Below are 21,874 nucleotides of genomic sequence, written 5' to 3'. Positions count from 1 at the left end.
GGAAGTGTTTAGCATAAGAAGAATTCCAACATCAAGTGCAGACTTGGGAATGAACGGAAGTAATATACAGAGCAGAAATATACATACACATGCATCCACGCAAGAGGAATGAATTAGATTCTACATAAGGAATCGGGTACCTGTATTTGCAGTTTGGTCAGACTGATAAGATTGAACATCCAGTCATTCCAAGAAAAGATAAAACACATCACAGTAATCTATAAGATACGTTACTGGTAAAAGACTGAGCAATAAGGAAGATATAAAGTCTCATATAAATAATCCCGAGTTCACCGGATATCAAGTGGTAGTAAAATATTCAATGTTTGTATTGCTGTCATATAGACATTTCAACATGTGATTGGAGCCATAGAAACAGTATCTGGGAGTTACTGCCGGCAAAACAAAGATTACATAATCACATGAGGCGGAAAACCATACAAATTGTAAGTGTCTAAATCTTGGAGGTATTGAAACTACATAAGGGTAATTTTGTCACCTCCTAACTTGAACTAAGGGGAAGCACACTAATAAGTATTAAGACTTGGACAAATAATTCATATATTGTAAAACCCAACATACATAAGTAGTAATATAAGCAAAGATTCAAACTCATAACAATAGCAGGCCAAGAAGTCTTCTCAGATCAAAGATACATCTTAACATCTCAGTCATATCTAAAGATTACAGTTGGTGACTGATATATATTGATATAGACATACTTGTTCCATTTTGCGTAAAAGATTTATATAGATAGATCCCTCGTTATCTTGTGTATTGGACTCCATTACATATTGGAAAAAGATTCTTACAATTAAGAATATAATAAACAGTTATAAACTTCAAGAGGTGTAAGTACAGGGTTATTACAGTCCGTGTTATCAAAATAGTGCCAAATTTTGTGATTCGGACAGAGGAACATTACACACTATGATAGAATATTGAGAAACGAAGAAAAAACAGGCATTTCATTCTCAATCATAATTGGCAATGATAGTTGCCCAAATCGGGCCTCCTTTGAAGCCACATAAAAGGAATTGGAATGGTATCATCTAGGATGGTACAAAGCAAGGCAAGGGTTTGACCCTAATGGTCTTATCAAGGCATCTCATTGAAACGAATTCAAGCATGTTCCCACCATAGAAGACTTTTGGGCCAACACCAAAGATGACTTTCATGTGAGTAAGCTAGCTTTCTCAAGGCTGACGGTGAACATGATGAGGGCTATTAGATGGAGAGGCTTTGATATTCCGGATCAACTGGATGATGATGGAAATGTGTTGAGAAAAGACTATGATACAGTAGAAGGAACAAAATTGAATCCAGTGGATTGGGATGACCATTAGGATCCTTCCTTGGAAGCAGTCACAAGGGTAGTAGATTTACATACCGAGTCATGGTGTAATGAAGGACTAAGGAAGCTACAAAGACAAAGGATTCCCCTTACCTATGAGATGATGAAGCCAAAAGAAAGACAAACTTAATCAGTTGGGCATAGGAATGAAGGAAATGGCCGGCAACAGGAAATAACTAGAAATGGCAAGAAGAAAGTTTTGGAGATAGAGAAGGGCAAAGAACATCCAGAGCCTCCAGCCAAGAGACAACATGCAGCGCCATCAAGAGAGAGTATAATTGAGGGTAGAGGCCAAGAGGTCAATTCAAATGATAAAGGGGCCGCGGTGGAGGGAGCTTTGATTCGGAATCAGGTGGCTATAGTGAAAGCACCGAATACTCCCCTCTCTCGGAGAACCAGCAAGGAAATGATATGGAAGAAACTAGTATAGAAGAAGATGGAGCAATCGACATCAAGGCAATAAGTCAGGAACCCGAGGCCGTTGGTGATACTTTGTTACTCGAACCAAATCCAGATTTGGGGAGATGCACTGCACCACTATGGTTAAGACAAATGCTTATGCCAAGAGGCGAGGTGATAACGGCCCATACAGCTGAGGACATACAAGGGTTAATAGAAAAGGGTGATAGCGAGAACCAAAAACAAATAGCAAGAACAGTGGCAAGGGTAATCAGGAACGACAATGATGATTATCGAAAGGTTCAGATTGCTATTCCAACAGTCAACAAGGCAGTGAATGAGATTGTGGCCCAAGAATACGAGATAGTAGAACATAACTTGGGAAGGAATACAGATGATATGGAGTGTGAGGAGGTCCAGGAAGGTATAGCATCAATCAGAGAGAGGTTAAGGAAGGCAAATGAAAGGATAGTAAAGTTGGAGGCCGAGAACAAATATTGGAGAGACAGCCAACCCATCCAACAGCTGCACTAGGCAGCCCTTCCTCAAGACAGCGGGAGCAATTCAGGAGAGATATCAGCTCAACTACATGAAGTCAAGGATTGGATCCATGATACAATCCAAGATGGGCAAAATTTCTCGCCTTCCTTCATCTCGACATTCCAGTCATTAGTGGCCATTAGAGACGAGTTCAGGTTATTCGAAGAGGAGTGGAAAGGTTTCCTTCCCATCTGAGATTTGGCTATTCTTAGGCTACAGGCGTTCATTGGGCTACCAGAGGCACATTTGCAAAGGGCCAGGTTGGTTGATCAGAGAGGATTGAGTATAGTTGAACCTTGGTTTGTTGCATTAACTACTAGATTTAGAACACTTGAGGAGATACATAATGAGATTGCACGACACAGTCCAAACGGTGAAACTTCCATTTCAACCATGATGAGCGATGTTGGGGTGGCACTTGATTTTGAAGATATTAGAGAAGAAGATATCAATGAGACGGATTTTGGATCAAGACTAGATGAGTTGGGAAAGGTTGCTATCAAGAAAAAGCATTTGGGCACCTTTCCTCTCTCAGCGCTTTTATTGGATTTGCAAAAGAATATGAGAAGGATCACGAAAGGATACTACAAGCAACCAGCAGCGTGGCGAAGTCAGCGGAGCTCAAGGCGAAGCACACACCTTGTCCTCCTATGGAAGAAGTTAACGAAAGGCTAGCTAAGTTCATTTCCTTAGCTAAGAAGATGAAAGAAAAAGGAAGAGTTATATTAGAAAATCATTTGATGTAAGCCCAAGAGGAAAATTTCCCTTTCTTCTAGAATAGGACACGTGTCTATTTCTGATTGGCCACAATTTTGGTGCCTTCCCATTGGTTGCCACTTTTTGCACTTTTTTCATTTGTCCATTGATGAGGTGGCAGCTTCTCATTGGCCGATGGGGTGGCAACCCTAATTAGGGTTTTGAGGATCCAATCTGGATCGTTGATCTTGTTTTGATCTCCACCGTCCATTGTATTTCTGGCCTCTATAAAAGGCCATTTGCTCTCATTTGTAAAGGGTCGGAGAAATTGTTGTGAAAATAATACCAAAATTGCTCTCTTTTTCATTGTTGTGATTGGCATGTTGATCAAGAACATTGGGTGTTATTGCATGTTTTCTACTTCCACTTCGATTTTTCTTTCAAGTTGTTAAAGTTGGTTGCATTTGAAGTTGTTTAGGTGAAGTTAAAGTAGATGAATAGTTGTATGGTAACATTGGTAAATGTTTGATAGGGATCAATACTAGACCACTAGCATCCTAGCAGCTGGTTGGGAAGCTTTGTGTGTTAAGCTAGTTTATTTTTCCTTTGAATCATTGCACCTGTGGAAGTGAGGCCGCTGGTCAGCTTTCATTAGGTCCGATCCCCGTCCATTTGCTAACCTTCCATTCATAGGAATAGGAGTAGAATAGCGAGTAGTTGGGTAGTTGAAGTTTAGAGAGAAGAAAGTTAGAGTAGATCAAGTGATAGAACTCATCCATTCACCTTCCACAACCATCGCTTTCCCATCAACATCATCATCGGCAGACACACCCTCCATCATCGCGACCATCAACATTATCTGCTTCCGCACATTTCACAAACCGAGCCACCATCACCTTCATCCCACCAAAGTCCAAGTCATCCTCAACAATTTACGTAAGGCCGCCTACGTGATTATCAGCGAATCACATCGATAAAACTGAGCGAGTATCCAACGGTATAAAGAACATTGGAGTTATACTCATATCTCATGAGCATTAACTTTTCAAGAGAGGAGTTGCATGTTTAATATCTCATATTGAATATTCAAATCCTAATATGTTATGTAAGTGGTACAAAACTCGCATCAACAAGTAAGGACTTCTATTTTAACATCTTTCGAATGTAATGACTTGGCATCTTCATCTACATGCGCAACTCATGCATTGTCATCTAGTCTTCTATCTATTCTCCCTTATGTTGGGGATTGTCATAAGCTCTATGACCTTCTTCTCCACAAGGAAAACATGTCCAACAAAAGCCACCTCTACCTGATCCTTTCACTCTTCACCTTTCTTTCTGATCTTTGTTATTTTGATCGTAAGAATGATTGAAACCCTCATTCCTTGGATTTCAGCTGGTACCCACATCTTTATTGTTTTCTCTAGTCCTCATTTCTATACCCAAAGGATCTTCCACCACCTCTTCCTCCTTGACTTTGCCCTCTTTTCTTTACTTCAAATTTCTTACTCAACTACTTCTATCCTTAAAGAAAATGGGTACACCTCTTCAATATTGGTCACCCGAACCAGGCTAAGCTCCTGGACACTTTTTGCTTGACAACTTCTGCATGACCTATTCTGATTAGGACTCAATACAACTCTTTTGTATATTCCTCGACAGATCCTCTTACTTGCTTTTACCCTTGCATTTTCTGAGCAGATCAAGCTTGTAGTTGATGGAAATGAACTGTATCTTCAATTCCTCCACCATCCAATCTCATCTTGTGCTTTTCACTATTCCTCTTTGATTCCTTTCCAACTAAATCTCGTTCTACCAAATTTTTTCATGAGCTTTTAGTTTGGCCTCCACAAATTTGACCCTCTCAAGATCTTCAACAGCTTCATGCTCAAAATATTCTTCTAGATCATCAATCCAATTGATTAAATCATCTGGGTTAAGATTTTCCCAAAATGTACCGACTTCAATCTTGGGTCCCTGTCTCTTACCGCAATATTCATTCCCCCAAGAAACTCCTCTTACAATGCTTGCACTTGTCTCTAAAGGGGTCTAAACTTGTAAAAAAACCTGTCAGTTATAACTTCAACAAGCACCAATTATTTCTTAACTGAACAGTTGCTTGGCAATTTGTCAAACAGTTAGCAAACAAACTCTGATATCCCTGCTTAAGGTCTCAACTAGTTCACATCCACCAAACTTAATCAAAGGATGCTAGCAATCCCAATATAATCTTGACTTTGTAAATTCAGAGAGCAGATTATAATATTTACAAATAATATTCATAAACACAGATAAGCAGATGTTCAATGCAATACCAACTCGCAAGTCTGATATGAAAGCTTGAATGGAGTATCATTAGTCACATTAGTTCTGATAATTCTCTAAAATTTATTTATTTATCCCTACGCAGCAGAATACATTAAAAATGAAATCCTTTATAATAAAGCGGAACCTGGGAATCAAACAGCAATAAATTCCCTCAAGTTTATTCCAGCACCCATTTGGGCTGTAATAGAAGCATCCAAATAAGACTGCAGCTCCTGATAATGGTGATGTGAGCCTCCAGGTAAGTTCGTGACTCCCACAAATGCAAACACAGGCCCTAAAAAGGAAATTGCAGACCCTCTATCTATAAGAGCAACTCCAATGATGAAATGCAGGATTTGTAAACAATATTGCAGGGCTTCCAAATAACACCCACATAGCCTCCTTGATGTTCACACAGCTCCAAACACATCAAACGCTGCGTGATAACTAACGGCAGGTACTGCACAGGTAAAATGCTGCCCAAATGAGTAACGGCAGCCTCTCAATAGCCCACAGCCTCCCCTATTTCCAAACACCGATGCAATTCAGTCAATAGCTGCAAAGTCTCCCACAAAGAAATGACAGCCCTTGGAACCACAGTATGAACACTATGGGTTGTAGAAACATTACCTGATGAACCTCCAATAATGATTATCCCAATTTCAGATTAGAACAATCACAGCAACTCTCAGCTCAATACTTCTTCCAAAGCAACAGGCAATACAGACATGGAAGATAAATCAACTAAATTAATTCTCAAACTTAACCATAATACCTCAGCTGTGGAAAGTTTAATTAGCTCAAACCTTTATACCTCAGCAAAGGATTTGAAAATCAAAACCTCAAAAAAGCCACAAAGGCAACAAAAGAAAATAAATATTCAAACGTGCTTTTTCCAATGAAATGAGCTCATATTTATAATTCCTTGTTGACAAAAGTTTACGGATGCTATGCTAGATGGGCTGGGATCAATTATGGAGTGATCAATCCCTGGAATAGGCAAGACATAAGCGAATGCTTTGACGATGAAGATGATGCTCGTCATTATGGATATGTGCCCTTCCTACGTTGGAAAGCACAAGCTGATAAACCATTACTGTTTCATAAAGCCAAGGAGGCATGGTTGAGGGTTGTAAGAGAATTGGGGAGAGTGGAACGGGCAGAAAACGCAGCTGGCTTGGGACCCTGGAGAAATGTCCCTCACCGTTGAAGAAGCAGTGTTAGGTCCTGGTCTGGCTCGAGCGATGATTGAGCGTAATGGCTAGGTAACAGATGAAAACAAGTTTTTGGAGGCTTTGAAATGGAGGAGATGCGAGGCGGAATAGTTTGGTTTTTTGGCGTTGTCCAACAAAAGCACAAAGAAAGGAAGAAGCCACAAATAGAAAAGCGACAGAGCTTGATTCTGTGAAAACAGAAAAGCTCATAAGGTTTTTTGATTATGCATCATTGTATAATGTATAGACTTTTACAGCTTAAAAGTTAATAGGTAGGATAGAGGCTTAGCTTATAAGGAGCATAAGCAAGTATGGGGGAGAAAGGATTGTGGGGAGGTAAAGAGGCAGGGGTAGATGTTATTTGAATTTGAAATTGATGTAATGCTTTTTAAATTAATACAAAAAACCTATTACCAATTAAAAAAACTGCGAAAGTTTCCCAAAAGAACTCAGCTCTTGAATCTTTCCAACACAACTCTTTTAGTAACACTTAATAATTGGCTTAGGCATATAATTAAATAAACAAATGGCCCCTTCCCATGATGACTCAACCCTCAACTTAAGTGAAATTATAAAGTTAAATTATAACTTTATAATAAGTCATTTAATGATTTAATAATAATTTGGCCACTAAAAATACAATAACTCCAAAAATATTCATAATTTAAATATGTTGTCTGAAATAGGGGTCATGCATATTATTTCTCCATGTGACCAAATGAACTTTCCAAAAATAGAAAGGGTCCATCACAATCAACACCCAACTTACCACAAATAGTAAGTACACAAAACTAAGCCCAAACGAGGTCCAATCTGAGCCAAACAAAAATCAACTCGTAACTTACTCCCAAAATACTCATCATTGAAATATGTTGTCTAAAATAGGGGTCACATATTATTTCTCCATGTGACCAAATGCACTTTCCATAAATAGAAAGGGTCCATCACAATCAACACCCAACTTACCACAAATAGTAAGTACACAAAACTAAGCCCAAACGAGGTCCAATCTAAGCCAAACGAAAACCAATTTGTAACTTATTGAATTATGTAGAAGATAAGACCCTCCCAAGCCAAGTTACTACGTCAAAAGACCCTCTATCAACAATAATTAGCCTACGAGGATCACAATAATAGGCTAATCTGTCAAACTTCGATGTTGGCAAAAATGGGGACATTTAAAAAACCCTCTTTTATCACACTTGAAACTCTTCTATCATGGTTTCTTTGTGGAGGCATCTTTCACACTTATCACTCAAAGCCACGGCCACAATCCTGGTGCAAACTCCACCACTTCCAGCAGTCTCTCTACACACTCAACAACTTTTTCTTTGATACCACTTGATGAAGGGTACTCCCCTTATCAATACAAACACACACAACAAAATAGAGAAATAACAACAAATCGCAAGAACCAAACAATTGCAAGAATAGGAAACTTGTTTTCTATTATCTCCAATAAAATGAAATTAAAATATTCAGTGCACAAAGTGCATTCTCATTACACTATTCTGCAGACCAAAGCCACCATAGACATCTGCAATCGCCCTAGGGTCCAATCTTCTCAAAGGCATCTTCCAAGATCTTCGAAAACCCTCTACAACAAATCCCTAACAATCACCAACCAAATCCAACCTTCACTCTAATACCACTTGATGTTGTGCAGGGCAGGCAAACCCCAAAAGGAGGTGACCAAGCCCCTAACAGATAACCACACAACGGAAATATAATAATAACTCATATATTCAGATCCAAAACAAGATAGATTCTCATAATAGAATCATAAGATTTACATCCAACACGCCCAACTATAAGGCCTTCTAGGTTACAGCCAATCCAAAGAAATTACAGTAACAGTAATCCAAGATTTCACCATATCCAAATAACTCCTAGCTGACCCAGATCTGCAACAACACAACAATCTAGTAAAAACCCCAAGAAAGATCAAACTTGAGCTCGCAAGCTACCAAGCAATCTTCTTGTTTCCTAAGCCCACACTCAGTTGCTAGCTTTGCTAAACTTCGCTCCTCTGAGCTACCCTTTATCAAATCCATCATGAATGAATGACTCTAGATATCACAAGACCCTCTACTTATACTAAACCAAGCCACAAGTCAACCTGGTAGATTACATGACACTTAGGCCCCAAGTTTACAATCCATGACTAACTCATAAGATAAAATAACATTATGCGGCCTCAAAATAGGATCACATGGCATCCAAAAATCCACATCTAAGATCGCACAAGCTAAGTCCCATGTATTGAAGCTTGTGGAAACAATCTCCAAAGTCCACCCACGAAATACGAGCATGTTACTAGCAGCCACCAAAAGAGCTCTAACTCCAATATGATCAATCCAATCATTATGCGTACATAGGACAAGGTCCACCAATATGTCTCGAACATAACCCTAACTACGGGAAACATAGAGTCCACAAAATCCAAGCTCGACACTCCTACATCACCAACATACAGGATTGCTAGCTACCCCAAGATGCTCCTATATCAATTAAATAACCAATTACCTAACAAATGTCACAAAATGTCTTTCTAAGACACTTACCTATCTTGTACCCCTCAATTTTGCACTCAATATACTACAATTCATTAGTTTTTTATTAGTTCCTTTTTCCCTTCAATTCCTTTGTCATTCTCATCATATTTAATCATGGAGCCTAAACTGTTTTTTGTTAGATTCTTTGTTGTTGCTACCTTAAGTGCATCAGTCATCATTTGTCTTCCTCTTCCCTCACAATGATACTTTTTTCCAATCTAGACATCCATCACTCAATTATAAGCATCGACATACAAGGGCAAAGGCACTAGTTTCATCTTTTTGTTCAACAAAGAGAACAATCCCTCGATCAACACCCACTTCTTTAGCCCATCAATCAAGTAGTTTTCCAACTTTAACAACATCTTGATCTTACAATGTAATCTTGTATGATCATGTGATTCTTGTGTTTGTCGAACAATCTCACTATCATCTCTCAATACCTTGATGGCTTTAATATGTCCCAAGTGCTTATAGATTTTCTATCAACCAATTGAGGGCTATACCTACATAGTGTCACTAGAAACACTCTCAAAGAATAGCTTTTATTTCCAAGGATGATTGCTATCCAAATGGTTCAACATGTCTTGCAATGCCTCACAGAATCTTCGGACCCATTCTGTGGAATTTCAAAAAATTGTCTGACTCTTTCCTCATTCAAACTTGTTGTGGTTTCATGCTTCATTATGACCTTGTGAGTTTAATCTAGGCATATTGTTTGCATTGTATGATTCAATTCTTATCCTACACTCACACACAGGTAAAAGTCTGACATCTGTCCACCTTCAGAACCCTTTGTACTTTGGTTATCCTAACGATCATTCCTAGACTACTTTCATCCAAGGGTGGGTCTTTGGCTATAATCCTCAAATTTTTGGGGTGTCTTCTCTCATGATGGATAGTTTTCAAATGTGGTCTATGTTACTCTTGAATGCTTCAATTAATTCAAGTCCAAGGTGTCACTTTTCATCTTTCTTATTTGATGTTGTCTATACAAACATTCGTCCTACTTGGTAGGCAAGGTCTTGGTATGGTAGTTTCTTCCCCTCTCCCTTTGAGTGTTTTCAATGAGTGTTTTCCTCTCTTATCAACTATGGCTCTAATTGACAACTTGACTTTACTTCATTCTCGGCAAGGCCTTCAACTTGTGAATTCTCCGACTAGATTTCCCTGAATTGTTTTCATAATCTTCTTCGGTCACTATCATTGTTCTACAATCCTTAAAGACCGCTTGATCTTCACCACCTTGTGGCCTCTTTTAGCCTTTATCATGATCTAAGGACATGAACCACTCAAATCTGACTAGATTTCTTTTAAGGCAATGGTGGCAGATATTTATTGCTATATTTGATAAATTAAATACATTAATTAATAATGAAGATGACAATATATACCAAATACACAAATAAAACATGTCTATATTCAAATAAGGATTAGAGTTGATCTCATTAAATCATACTACTTTCCTTGATGATACACATATACTTAAAGGACTCGATGGTTACCAAGAGGAGCAAAACCGTCAACCAATCAATTCTTATAACTACCGCAACTGATACATACTTGTATACCCAAAATGATCGAGCATAACAATAGACACTACATGTTAGCTGCATTAGGGACATGATATCATAATGTATTTAGGTGGATGGAAATACCAAAATGTGGCACACATCCTTTAGCCACATTGGATCATGTGGACAACTTGTGTAATTAACGATTTCGAGTAATGAGTATGCATTCATAGGGATTTCATTACATTATGAAGGGTTTTTTAAAGGAGGTGATTATCACTGGAAGGATATATATTGACTAAGATAGTATATTTGGCATAAATCTTGGTCATATAGCATGGAGTGAACTCTTCCATAAGTATTGTATAGTGTTACCCTACTTCAAAGGATTGATTCTTTCTACATAAGATACTAGGTTGTCTTTGACCATAAAAATCTCTTGTGTCATGTGTGATCTTTGTTCTATGATACATTATTGCAACTATTATTTGTGTAGAACTTAAGTGGTATCCCTACTATAAAATTCCTACCTTTTCACATATTCACATACAAATCCTACCTGTTTACACATTCACCTGTATCTTTGAAATAATTATGATTTATTTTACTATTTTTTTCAATGTAGTTGGGAGATCATCGAAGGAACTTAAAGCCCAAAGATTAGGTTTATACCATTTATATTACGAGAATCGCTACATTTTTTTCCTAAATTTTCTTTCTATGATGCAAATCAAAGGGGTTTTTTGTAATTTTATATTTCTAGAAAAATGAACAAAATTTAGGATTCTTTTGTTTGTAATTTTTATTATGATGCCAAAATACCTATGAATGCTTAAAAAATCGAGGATGAGTTTGTAAATAAGTTTTAAAACCCTAATTTCAATGTAAAAGAGCTCATGGTAAAAGTATGTGTTTTCCACTCTACCTAGAAGGTGAAGCTAAACAATGGCATAAATCAGTCTGTAAAACTATTTCTTGGTTGGATTAACTATAACAAGTTTTCTAAATAAGATAGGCTCCAAGAGTAAGAGGAGGAAAAGAACGGACATTGAAGAGGATATGAAGGATACAATTGCATGCACTGTTGCTGCATGTAAAGTCCTTATAATATCAGCAAGGTAAATTTCTTTCTTCCGTGAATTCATTAAATGCCCAGCACCAATACCATGGAAAACCATGCTGGAGAAAATAATATTTCCTTTTTTACATGATGTAACTCATAATGCATACAATTCAATGGTATCTAATATCATAAATAATATCCTTCACGAAGTTCGACTATAGATCAACAAGCTAAATTCTCACCAAAGTGCTTGGATAAGAGGCATGTTTGGTTTCACAACAACCAGTCGGAATTAAAAACGTAGAGGGGAGGGGGTTAGGGGGGAGGGCGGCGGGCGAAGATCAATCCTATGCGTTAGAATGTAATACTAATATTTTATTGGAAAACCGCACAGGCGAAAATAATATTTCCTTTTTTACATGAAGCAACTCATAATGCATACAAATTAATGGTATCTAATATCAGAAATAATAACATATCTTTCACAAAGTCCCACTACTGATCAACCAGCTGAAATCCTCACCAAAGTGCTTGGATCAGAGCCATGTTTGGTTTCACAACAACTAGTAGGAGTTAACAAGGTGGAGGGGAAGGTGGAGGGGTGAGGGGGGTGGTTGGAGATCAATCCGAGGCATTAGAGTGTAACACTAATATTTGATTATTATTACAACTCAGTCGTAGGATATGAAGCGTCTAGGTAGCTGAATTGAACAATCTTTTGTTGATTTAAAATATCTGCATCATAATGTCAACTGAGAGAATTTCAGTTTTCAAATTTCATTTCAGTCCTTTTGTAATGTCCCCTTCCGACTTAATTTCCTATAATACAATTATCCTATAATCTAACTATAGAACTAGACTTGGAGGAAAATATCACCAAAAGACATGTCTAACATTGATTGCTTGGTAGAAATTCTTGTCCTCCAGGGACCTTATTCATTGCTTAGTTCATTTTTTCTCCATATACCTCCTTCCCATTAATAGTTTCTACAAGTGTCTATAGTGCATTCACTTTTATTACTCATGTTTTAATTTCTATTTTATCTCCTTACTTCTGTTCTTCTACTCCATATGATGCCCTTAAGTGGATGATTGACTTATTTTAGCCAATACTTCCACTCCATCTTATACACAATATATATGTATATATAAAACCGGCATACTTTATTTCCTTATACCTTTAGTTACTCTATCTTCCACATCCTTTTCTTTTTCCTATACTTTAGCGGTTGTTTGTGTTAAATGCCCTTCCAATACATTAAATCCTGATGTTCTGCACATTGTTAAACTTTGGTTATTTATTGAATTTGTCAACTCCATCCATATGTCTTTATAATATTGGTGGTGGTAACTTGTATTACCTTTCCCTTTATTTTATCAGTTTCTTGTAAGTTATATCATCCTCCTATTTATGTTTTATGTCATGCTGCAATTTCTTCTCCCTAATAATGAAAAGACTGCATTTCTTATCCTATATAATAATTATCTCATATATATGAGATAATAATGCTTGGTTGTGTAATCATATTAATTTATTAATAATAAATCATAGTATAGTTTCTTAATATTAATCATTTATAATTGTTGGGTTCCATTCGAAGAGCGGTCATGACACCAGTTCCCTGTTTGACATAACATCGTGCCCATCTAAAAATTCAATTGAATTAAAATGGATAATTTTCTATAAAAGTTCAATTCAAATGTCCATGTCTGTCACAAGAAACACAAATGTCATACACCATTAGCTATCAAAGACATGTTTAGGCAGAAGAAAAATTATTTGAGCTGTAATTGTGTGCGTATGTTCAAATGAACCTGGTGAAAATGTGCAGTAGTTAAGAATGGATAACACCATTTCAATGATTTGAACATAACTAGTTTGATTAGTGCCCAAATTGTAAAGTGATACACAACACTAAAACCTGAAGTTATATCACTTATTATACCGTTGCATGAGAAGGAAGAATTAGCCCTCCGGATTTAAGCCAGCGATCTCTTGCAATTATAACACTAGAGAGCATGCTCTGCATACAAATGTAGATAACAACCACATCAGGAATAAAATATACAACCATAATATCAACCTAGTATGAGATCTCCGATCATTAAATTACATCCAATAAGTAAAACAAGCTTCAAAAAACTGTATTTAGTCATATCAATGAGCAGGTAACCAGGATAAGAGATAAAGCTAAATTCATGCATATTCAACAAATCATACCTGAGACGTATTATTTCACTCTAATTAGAACAATTTTCCTAGGAAAGTAGATCAATAATCAATATTTCACCTCATAGAGTAGCATGTATCCCATCCACTCTGAAATGATTACATCAACCTCTTCATCAATATCAACTTCCTACATGGAATAAAATCCAAAATAGATGTTAAATCCATAGATTATCATTTATTTTGGACCAACTTTATTTGTTCCTATCATCCTATCTATCTGCCGGGCTGAATTTGAGATACACAAGGTTTATAAGGAGATCACTTTCCATAACATTGAAACATTGGAAAGATAAGAAAAAATACATGAAGTGTGATGATAAAACTCTCTCAAATAAAAAGAAAAATATGAACGATAAAAGTCATTGGTTAAAAGGTAAATAATTTACCATAAATTATCACAAATCAAAAGCCAATAGGGATAGCCATCCAAGTAAGTTAACATGTATAATGCTGCACAGCTCTCCTCCAATCATGGAACTGACTCTAAACAAACCAGCTAATAATTAATATTTACCAAGACAAACCATATGGTACAAGGCCATGTAACAAGAGGATGCATTCCCCACTCCCTGCTCCACCATACCAAAATGTTATATTTGGGAACGGAAACATCCTCAAGAATAAAATATCATCCGAGAAATGTTGCCAATTTCCTCACTACCACCAGTAGCAAGAAGATGCCTGTAATATCCCCCTTATAGATTTGCTACATTTTATGTTTCTTTTGCAATTTCCAAGTAATTGAACCCAGAATCTCTTTTCTTAACATACAGCATTAATAAACGCAGTAAAGCATGGTTAAAAACGGCAATCTACACTTAATAACTTTCCAAGAGTTACAAGTGCTCCTTATCGAATAAAATATACTGTTTCTATAAGATCGTACCTCCACTCTCCCATGAAGGACAATAACCTTATCAGTTAAGTTATTTGCTTTCACAACCTCTGCTGCCTGAGAAACCAAGAAAACGAGGAATGCATTACTATTGGAAAACATAAAAACGTAGACCAACAAAATATAGAATAACTTATTCAAAGTGAGAATTCCCTGCCAGAGACATTGCACTGATAAACTTCAGTTAAAATGTTTTAAATGGGATTAAATAACACCCAGAAATAGTTCTCTAAGAGTCTAATTGATGCCATTTCAGAGAATAATAAAGAAAAAATCAGTGTTTTTAGTCGTATTTCTAGATGATGGGCAGCAATGATAAATTTCGGAGATCGTAAGCGAGTGGCTATTAAAATAACTTAAATAAACTATTAGAAGCTTTAATTTTTAAAAATAAGTAAAGTGTGCTGTGTTTGCAATAACAATCCGTCTTCTTTAAGCTTTTTGGGGATTTTAGCATTTTTTTTTTTGAGTTACCTTCGTAAATTTCTAGGCACCAAATGGAATAGGCTGTCCAGTTCTGAAAGAGTTGTCCCCTCCAAATCCCCAAGTACCCAGGGCATTAGGGACATTACTCCGACCCAGGGGACACATCCCCATAAAACACTGTAAAAAAATTATTTAGGGAACTTCTGAAAATTCTCAACAGATGATTTATTTCATATACACTGAATTATAAAGACATCACATTGAAAAAGTTCAAATTAAACTATATTATTTTAATATTTTGACTTCATCCAAAAACAACCAGCAGATAAAATCTCTTGTGTTATTTCTTATATGAATTGCAATGAATACATTAACAATATACAGTTACACTATTAAAATCATTTTTATTTTGTTATTTCCAATTTGTACCATCACACTGGCTTATCATCTCCACATCCAAATCAACCATTTTATTTTATTTTTAGAATTTGTCACATTGTTTAAATGTCACACCATCATATACACTATGTTTTACAAGACAGTGCTGTTCCATATCAATGGCAAACACTGTTCACTCCATGACATCATATAAATGCCAACACAAAGAAAATTGAATCAATGTATCCTCAAAAATCAGAATACAAATTGAAACAATGTATCCTCAAAATCAGAATACAACCTACTCTCTAGGGAGTGTGCATAATATTTGCTAATGCATAAATTTGGAAAATCAGAATATAATCTACTCTCTAGGGAGTGTGCATAATATTTGCTAATGCATAAATTTGTCTTTACCAAGATTTGTCTCTTGTTAGACAATACAAAATGAAATAGTAATACATTTAAAGCATTCTTAATATTGTAAGAAGAAGCTCGCTAGGATCTAACTACACCTACAATTAACTCTAGACCTAAATTATAGTGAGATTGTATGTATGTACACTATACAAAATTTCATTGCAGGTGTTTGCATAAATATAAATTACTAATTCACAATGTTTTTGCACTGGATGCAAGAACCTTCTCCTTGACATTGTCATCATCGAGTTGTGCCAATCTTCACTTAGCCCTTGACTGCCTTCAATATAGAATAGGATAGTGAAAGACTTGTACACATTTCCCAATAAAGCAAGGAGAAAAAAGTTTGAAAAAACACTCATGCGTTTTACTTATACTAGGCTCCGCCTTATGCTTTGTGTGTGGTTTTCTCATGATTTTGCCCAATAAAACTCGCCTTACATCTCGTGGACATGGCTAAATGCATAGTTCAAAATCTTGTTCTCTGCCACTTATCGGCAAGGCTAAAAATAAAGTTCTCAACAAATATTGGAGATAAATCGGCGACTGCTTGGGAAATTATTAGGAATTTAAAAATGACATAAATTTTATTAGAAATGCATTTTTCTGCAAAATTCAATAAGGATGTGCATCTAATGAGTCAGTGAATGAGTATACAAACCAAATAAGCTGATCTAGACATATATAAATGCAATATGTAACAAAGTTGCATCCTCATGTGAAATGTCAATGGTTGGCAGCCATATTTAGAAACTTTGAACTATAAAGCAAACTAGAAATAGAAAATTATCCTTTTAAAACGGTAAACAAATACAGCTGTCAAGTAAAATATGAAACTAATCTACATCTTGCTCTTCCGCATCCCACTAAAACGAAACAGAATTTAGAAAACTTACTTGTGAATCCGGAATCTTCTTCAAATCCACTTGTGATCTATCTACAAGGCTGCCAAAAACTATTTCTCTCTATCAAAACCCTTCTCTCCTCTAGATACACAAAATTGCAAAACAAGCAATGAATGGGCAAGTCGTTGGGTGTCCCAATTTTACTGGTGTCACCTGATGTCAGTAAATTCTATATTGTAGCCGACGGGTAGCAGTGTATCTAAAAGGACACATGACGGTTGAGTCACCCCTTCGGGAAAGTATATGTACATCGTCCGTAGGGACTTTTGGAACATTAGCAAAATAATTGTAATCATAATAATATTGTAAGCATTGGAGTGCATATTGTGTATCTGAATAAAGTATATGTTCTGTGTTATATCTTACTGTACTACATGCGATAAGTATCCTTTTACCTTGTATGGAAAACATCACCCAAGAGAAGTAGTTAAGTTATCGCAAGAAGTTTGTGATTTATCGCAGAGAAGTGACCAACTTATTGGCGAGAATTTAAGATCTTCTTGGCTTGAATTTCTCACAGAAAACCTCAAGTTTTCTCATTTTGGAAAATTTTTCACGAGAACTGAAGATGTCTGCCACTTCTCGGAGAGATTTTAATCTATGGCTAAATGTAATATCTCATTTTGTGGGTTCTCTTCTAGTGTAGTTGCAGCTGACTTTTAGGGTTTGTGTCAGCAAAATCTGAGTATTTCAATATCACCAATGGGCTTTGATGAATTAACATAGTTGTATCATAACTGTTGGTTTTTTTATGATCAGAAATAAGACAACATAGAAACAACAAAAAATTCACAACACACAACTGGTACAACCAATGACATGACAAAGTATCCTAGGAAAACCCTCCAACTTGAGGGAAATAAACTCAGCCATAATATATAACTTATATATATAATGAAAGAGAATAAGTCTGAATTACAATTAAGCCAAAACACTAGGCTAAATGAAGCAATAATAATAGCACCTCTCTTTTGATGTCAATAAGCAGACCATAATAATTTCTTCTTAGTAACCATCTCCTTGAAGCAAAAAAATCAATCTATATGTTTATGCTAATGCCTTTTTGAAGAATATTTAAGTTGTCTTGACCCTTTATTGTTTTGAAAATGCAAAGATGACATTACAAAATGAAGCATCACACCACTTGAGCTGGCCCTATAATTTATTTATTTCAAATTTAGGAGCGAAAGAGAACTACTACTATAGCATCAACACTCCCAATTAGCTAGGAAGTTATCTTTTCCAAATATTCATGGCATGGAGTCTTGCGACATGACACTTACAATAGCTGTCCACCATTTGTGGAAAAGAAAATATCACGAAATCTCTCAATGTGATAATGTCATGGACTAACTCGACACAACATCCACCATTGCTACTCAAATGTGTGGAATGAATGTTGTCCCATTAGATCCATGCAAAGTTGTCCCATTTGGATGATCTAAACTTTTGAATTCTTCACTGCTATCAACACCTTTGCCAACTCCAATGACCTTTTCATCCAAGGATAGCCATACTTCCTCGCCTATTATAGATTGCAGATTTTCATTCTTCTTTGCCTCCTACAGAGTCATACCCAACATCCTTAGGATTGACAACCCAGAACATGAACACTATAATACCTCAATTATAGCCTCCGGAAGAGCAAATGACCACCCCCACCCATACTATAAAACACTAGCTGCAATCAAGAGCCGTAAATACTTCCAACCAAAATATGGACATTCTATAAACCCATTATCAAATCCATTTTCCATTTTTCAAACCAATTTCCAAAATACCGAACATGATAGAGGACTTGGCCAATAAGAGCCTCGAAGGACAAAGAAAAGCCCACAAAATGTCATCCAATCACAAGAAGAAAACCTACGGACCGCCAACCACCCACAAAAAGGTGTGATTCAAGTAACCAACTGAAAATGATTGACCACTCAACACGTATACAATAACAAGAACTGCTAATGCACAAAACCAAATATAATTGTGTTGGACATGTTGGTTCCCAAAACGGCAAATTGGAAATCTAAGAGCCTGCCACTTCTCTGATAGGATTTCGCAATCAATTCTGGCCAACAAATGGGAATACTTCTCGATTCCCCTAAGCTTCAAGCTCTGCTACACCTAGGCGGGTAGACCTTCTCCTCGAACCTGATCACTTGGTTCAGAGCTTTTCTAAAGCGAATTTAGGCTTTGAAGAGTTCTTTGGCTGGCAAAGTCCTTGAACTCAATTAATATGAAATTGAATGCTGAGTGTTTTAAATGGTTGGATGTTTTGTATAATATTTGTAAATAATGGATTTGATGCTTGTAGGAAGTTATAGATTTTCTGACTTCAACAACAAATAAGACTAGTGCCTCTGCTCATCCGAGCAATAGAGTCAACTTTAGTGAATTTTCACATACAACATTATAATGTTTTACGCAATTTACTGCCAACAATTAAATAATCAAGATGCGACAGATAAAATATATACGCAATCTTAAATTAGTACAAATTGAACTTTAACTCCTTTGGTAGGGAGACAAACTGGACACAAATACGAAAACAACTATATATTTCACAATGAGTGATGATCAAATTTAAAATGCTAAATGATCATGTCCACTTATCCAATATTTAGATTGTATACAAAATTTCAAAAAATAATTGCAAAGGACAATTCCTCTGCAGTTTAAATCTCCATGCCATTTAGAAATAAACAAGGACTTTTATTTTATTATTAAAATAAAATAATTGAATTTATATTACAAAGTCATATTAAACTCCTTATCTCTCCATACAAGTAATATAAAATGCTTTTTTCACAATATGAATGTTTTTTTGAATATCTGATACGTTGTGTCTCTTTTGCACTTGGTACTTACATAATATCCAATAGTCACTTGGTTACATCCAACCAATATGACTTTTCAAATAGGAAATTAATTACTTTATTATTCCCATAGGATGATTGTTTATACTATTAAAATATTTTTAGTTTACCACAGGTTTCAAGAATGTCGTGCCTAAAAATAACTAGGATCACTAACTTTTAAACAAGGTATGGTTGAGTAATATTTCTTACTTTAATCGCAACCTTATTTTATAACTATGTATTGACTTGCAAAAATTGCCACAGATTATTTCTTCAAATAAAGTCATCTTCAGATTGAACTTTCATATCTATTGCATAATTCCATTGACTCATGCAGCAACCACTAGAGTTTCAATCCATGCATATCAAACATATGACAATTACAAAAACAAGAAATTGAATTTTTCCGAAGAGTTTTTTGGTGTTGCCGTGAATGAAAGGATGATTTTCAATCATGGCGTTGGATCTTCCTTCCTGCCATTATTGCCCATCACACATCTCAGTCATTATTGACTTTGTGGCTTCCTATACATTTCCATTGTCTTTTGCCCTGAAAGAGTGTCCATCACGTCTAAGCGAATAAACAAGACTGAAGGCACTTTCATGAATATTAGTTTCGTCTCTATATGCGAATATGAAGATTCATGACGCCATCTATTATGTTTATTGGCTCATGTGCGATGCTTCTTCAAATTTATGTCTTTGACCATTGTAAAACTTTCCTTTTTCTATCTTTGGCAAATATCGTGCTACACAAGATGTGTTCCTCCAATCCTTTGAATCTCCTGAGCATTTGGTGGGTGGCATCTACTTCATTTTTCTTTGTTCTCCAATAACAAACAATTGTTAACCATAAAAATAAGATTGCATTCGAACCTTGGTGGAAGTTGTCTTTCTTACTCCTGGTGGTCATTTTGCTCGTTTTGCATCTCTTGCGTTACAACAATGATTACTATATGTATATTTAATTTCATTCAGAAAGTATTTTTCATTCGCCAATCACTCGGTTCATAAAACACCCGCAAACAACAGAGGGAGGTGTCTTGATATAATCACACCTTTACATAATTAATTTTCGAGATATTGGTGACAAATTTCATTGCATTGAGAAATCCCGAGAACAAGTTATCACTCAATTTACAGTATTTGATGTCTTCCTTGAAGTCAAATTTGAACAAGGATTCTTATACCTATGTATTATTTACAAGTCATAGAATGAGCCATCTAGCTCTCACTGCTAGACTGTGCTATGCTTTTAATTGGGACTGACAGATTTCTTCGAGACAAAGAAACCCCATAGATGTCTTCCTATGGGCCATGTATGCAGGTCATAACTAATTAACCTTCATATTCCTGAACACAAATTTAATATGCACCAATGATTAGTCTCAACTTTTATCATATGCACGAGACTAGTCTTTTCCACATCACTTCCACCTCTTGCTTGAATTCGTTTAGCTGATAACCTAGACAATGATAGATTCTGAGTTTACAGTGGTCATCCCTTCCTCCACTAGAGCCTCTGCCATGATGACTACAATTAGAGGGAAAGATGTGTATTTTAACTTATACCGATTCCTTGATCATGATTCTTATTCAACAACGAACATAACATCCAATCAAATGAGGTGACTTACAATACTGCAAGCAAGCCCTGGAAATATAACTTCAATCAGTATTTGTTTTCTCCATGAGTTTCTTACACACAAAAGGTTCATAAATGGAGAATAAAAAAATAAGGCTCCATCAGGACAATCGTCAAATATATTGAAGATTCCAAGAACAAAAATTTTGATCTTCACCTAGACTACAACGAATCTCTATAATATTTTCTTGATGAATCCAAGAGACCTCAACATTTGGAGAGTATAATATAGCCATATAGAGCAAAGTGGTAGAGCTTCCACTAAACTAATGTTGTATGTTGTGTATGTGATCATTGCGCCCATAATAGAAAGAGTTCCATGACTATTTCCCCATAGATATTACTCAATCTACACCAGCAAGACTCACTGCAACCATTGGCTTCCTACGCACCTTTAACATTCACGACACAATGTATTCGATATATCAAATAAGCCTATGTCTAGCTTTCTGTCTTCTCTAGCAAAGTGTTGTCC

General features: G+C 36.1%; 1 protein-coding gene across 3 annotated transcripts in view; it reads right to left on the bottom strand.

Annotated features, from left to right (window-relative positions):
- Positions 1–21,874, bottom strand: part of LOC149546411 (putative protein arginine N-methyltransferase 6) — a 248,429-nt gene that overhangs the window by 133,745 nt on the left and 92,810 nt on the right. For all 3 annotated transcript variants that reach the window (XR_016353711.1, XM_089791186.1, XM_089791185.1), the window contains exons 5-7: positions 14,762–14,827; positions 13,934–14,002; positions 13,589–13,666 (exon numbers count right to left, since the gene is read on the bottom strand). Coding sequence is in view for 2 of the 3 variants with exons in the window: in XM_089791186.1 (XP_089647312.1) it covers positions 13,589–13,666; positions 13,934–14,002; positions 14,762–14,827 (213 nt within the window). In the remaining variant the exon portion in view is untranslated. The remainder of the gene's footprint in view (positions 1–13,588; positions 13,667–13,933; positions 14,003–14,761; positions 14,828–21,874) is intronic.

This window comes from Cupressus sempervirens, chromosome 7 (genome assembly GCF_028749045.1).
Source record: "Cupressus sempervirens isolate cs-2001-9-10 chromosome 7, ASM2874904v1, whole genome shotgun sequence".
Classification (NCBI taxonomy): Eukaryota; Viridiplantae; Streptophyta; class Pinopsida; order Cupressales; family Cupressaceae; genus Cupressus; species Cupressus sempervirens.
The sequence above is the reverse complement of the archived record's forward strand: the minus strand, read 5'-3'. Positions and strand labels throughout refer to the sequence as shown.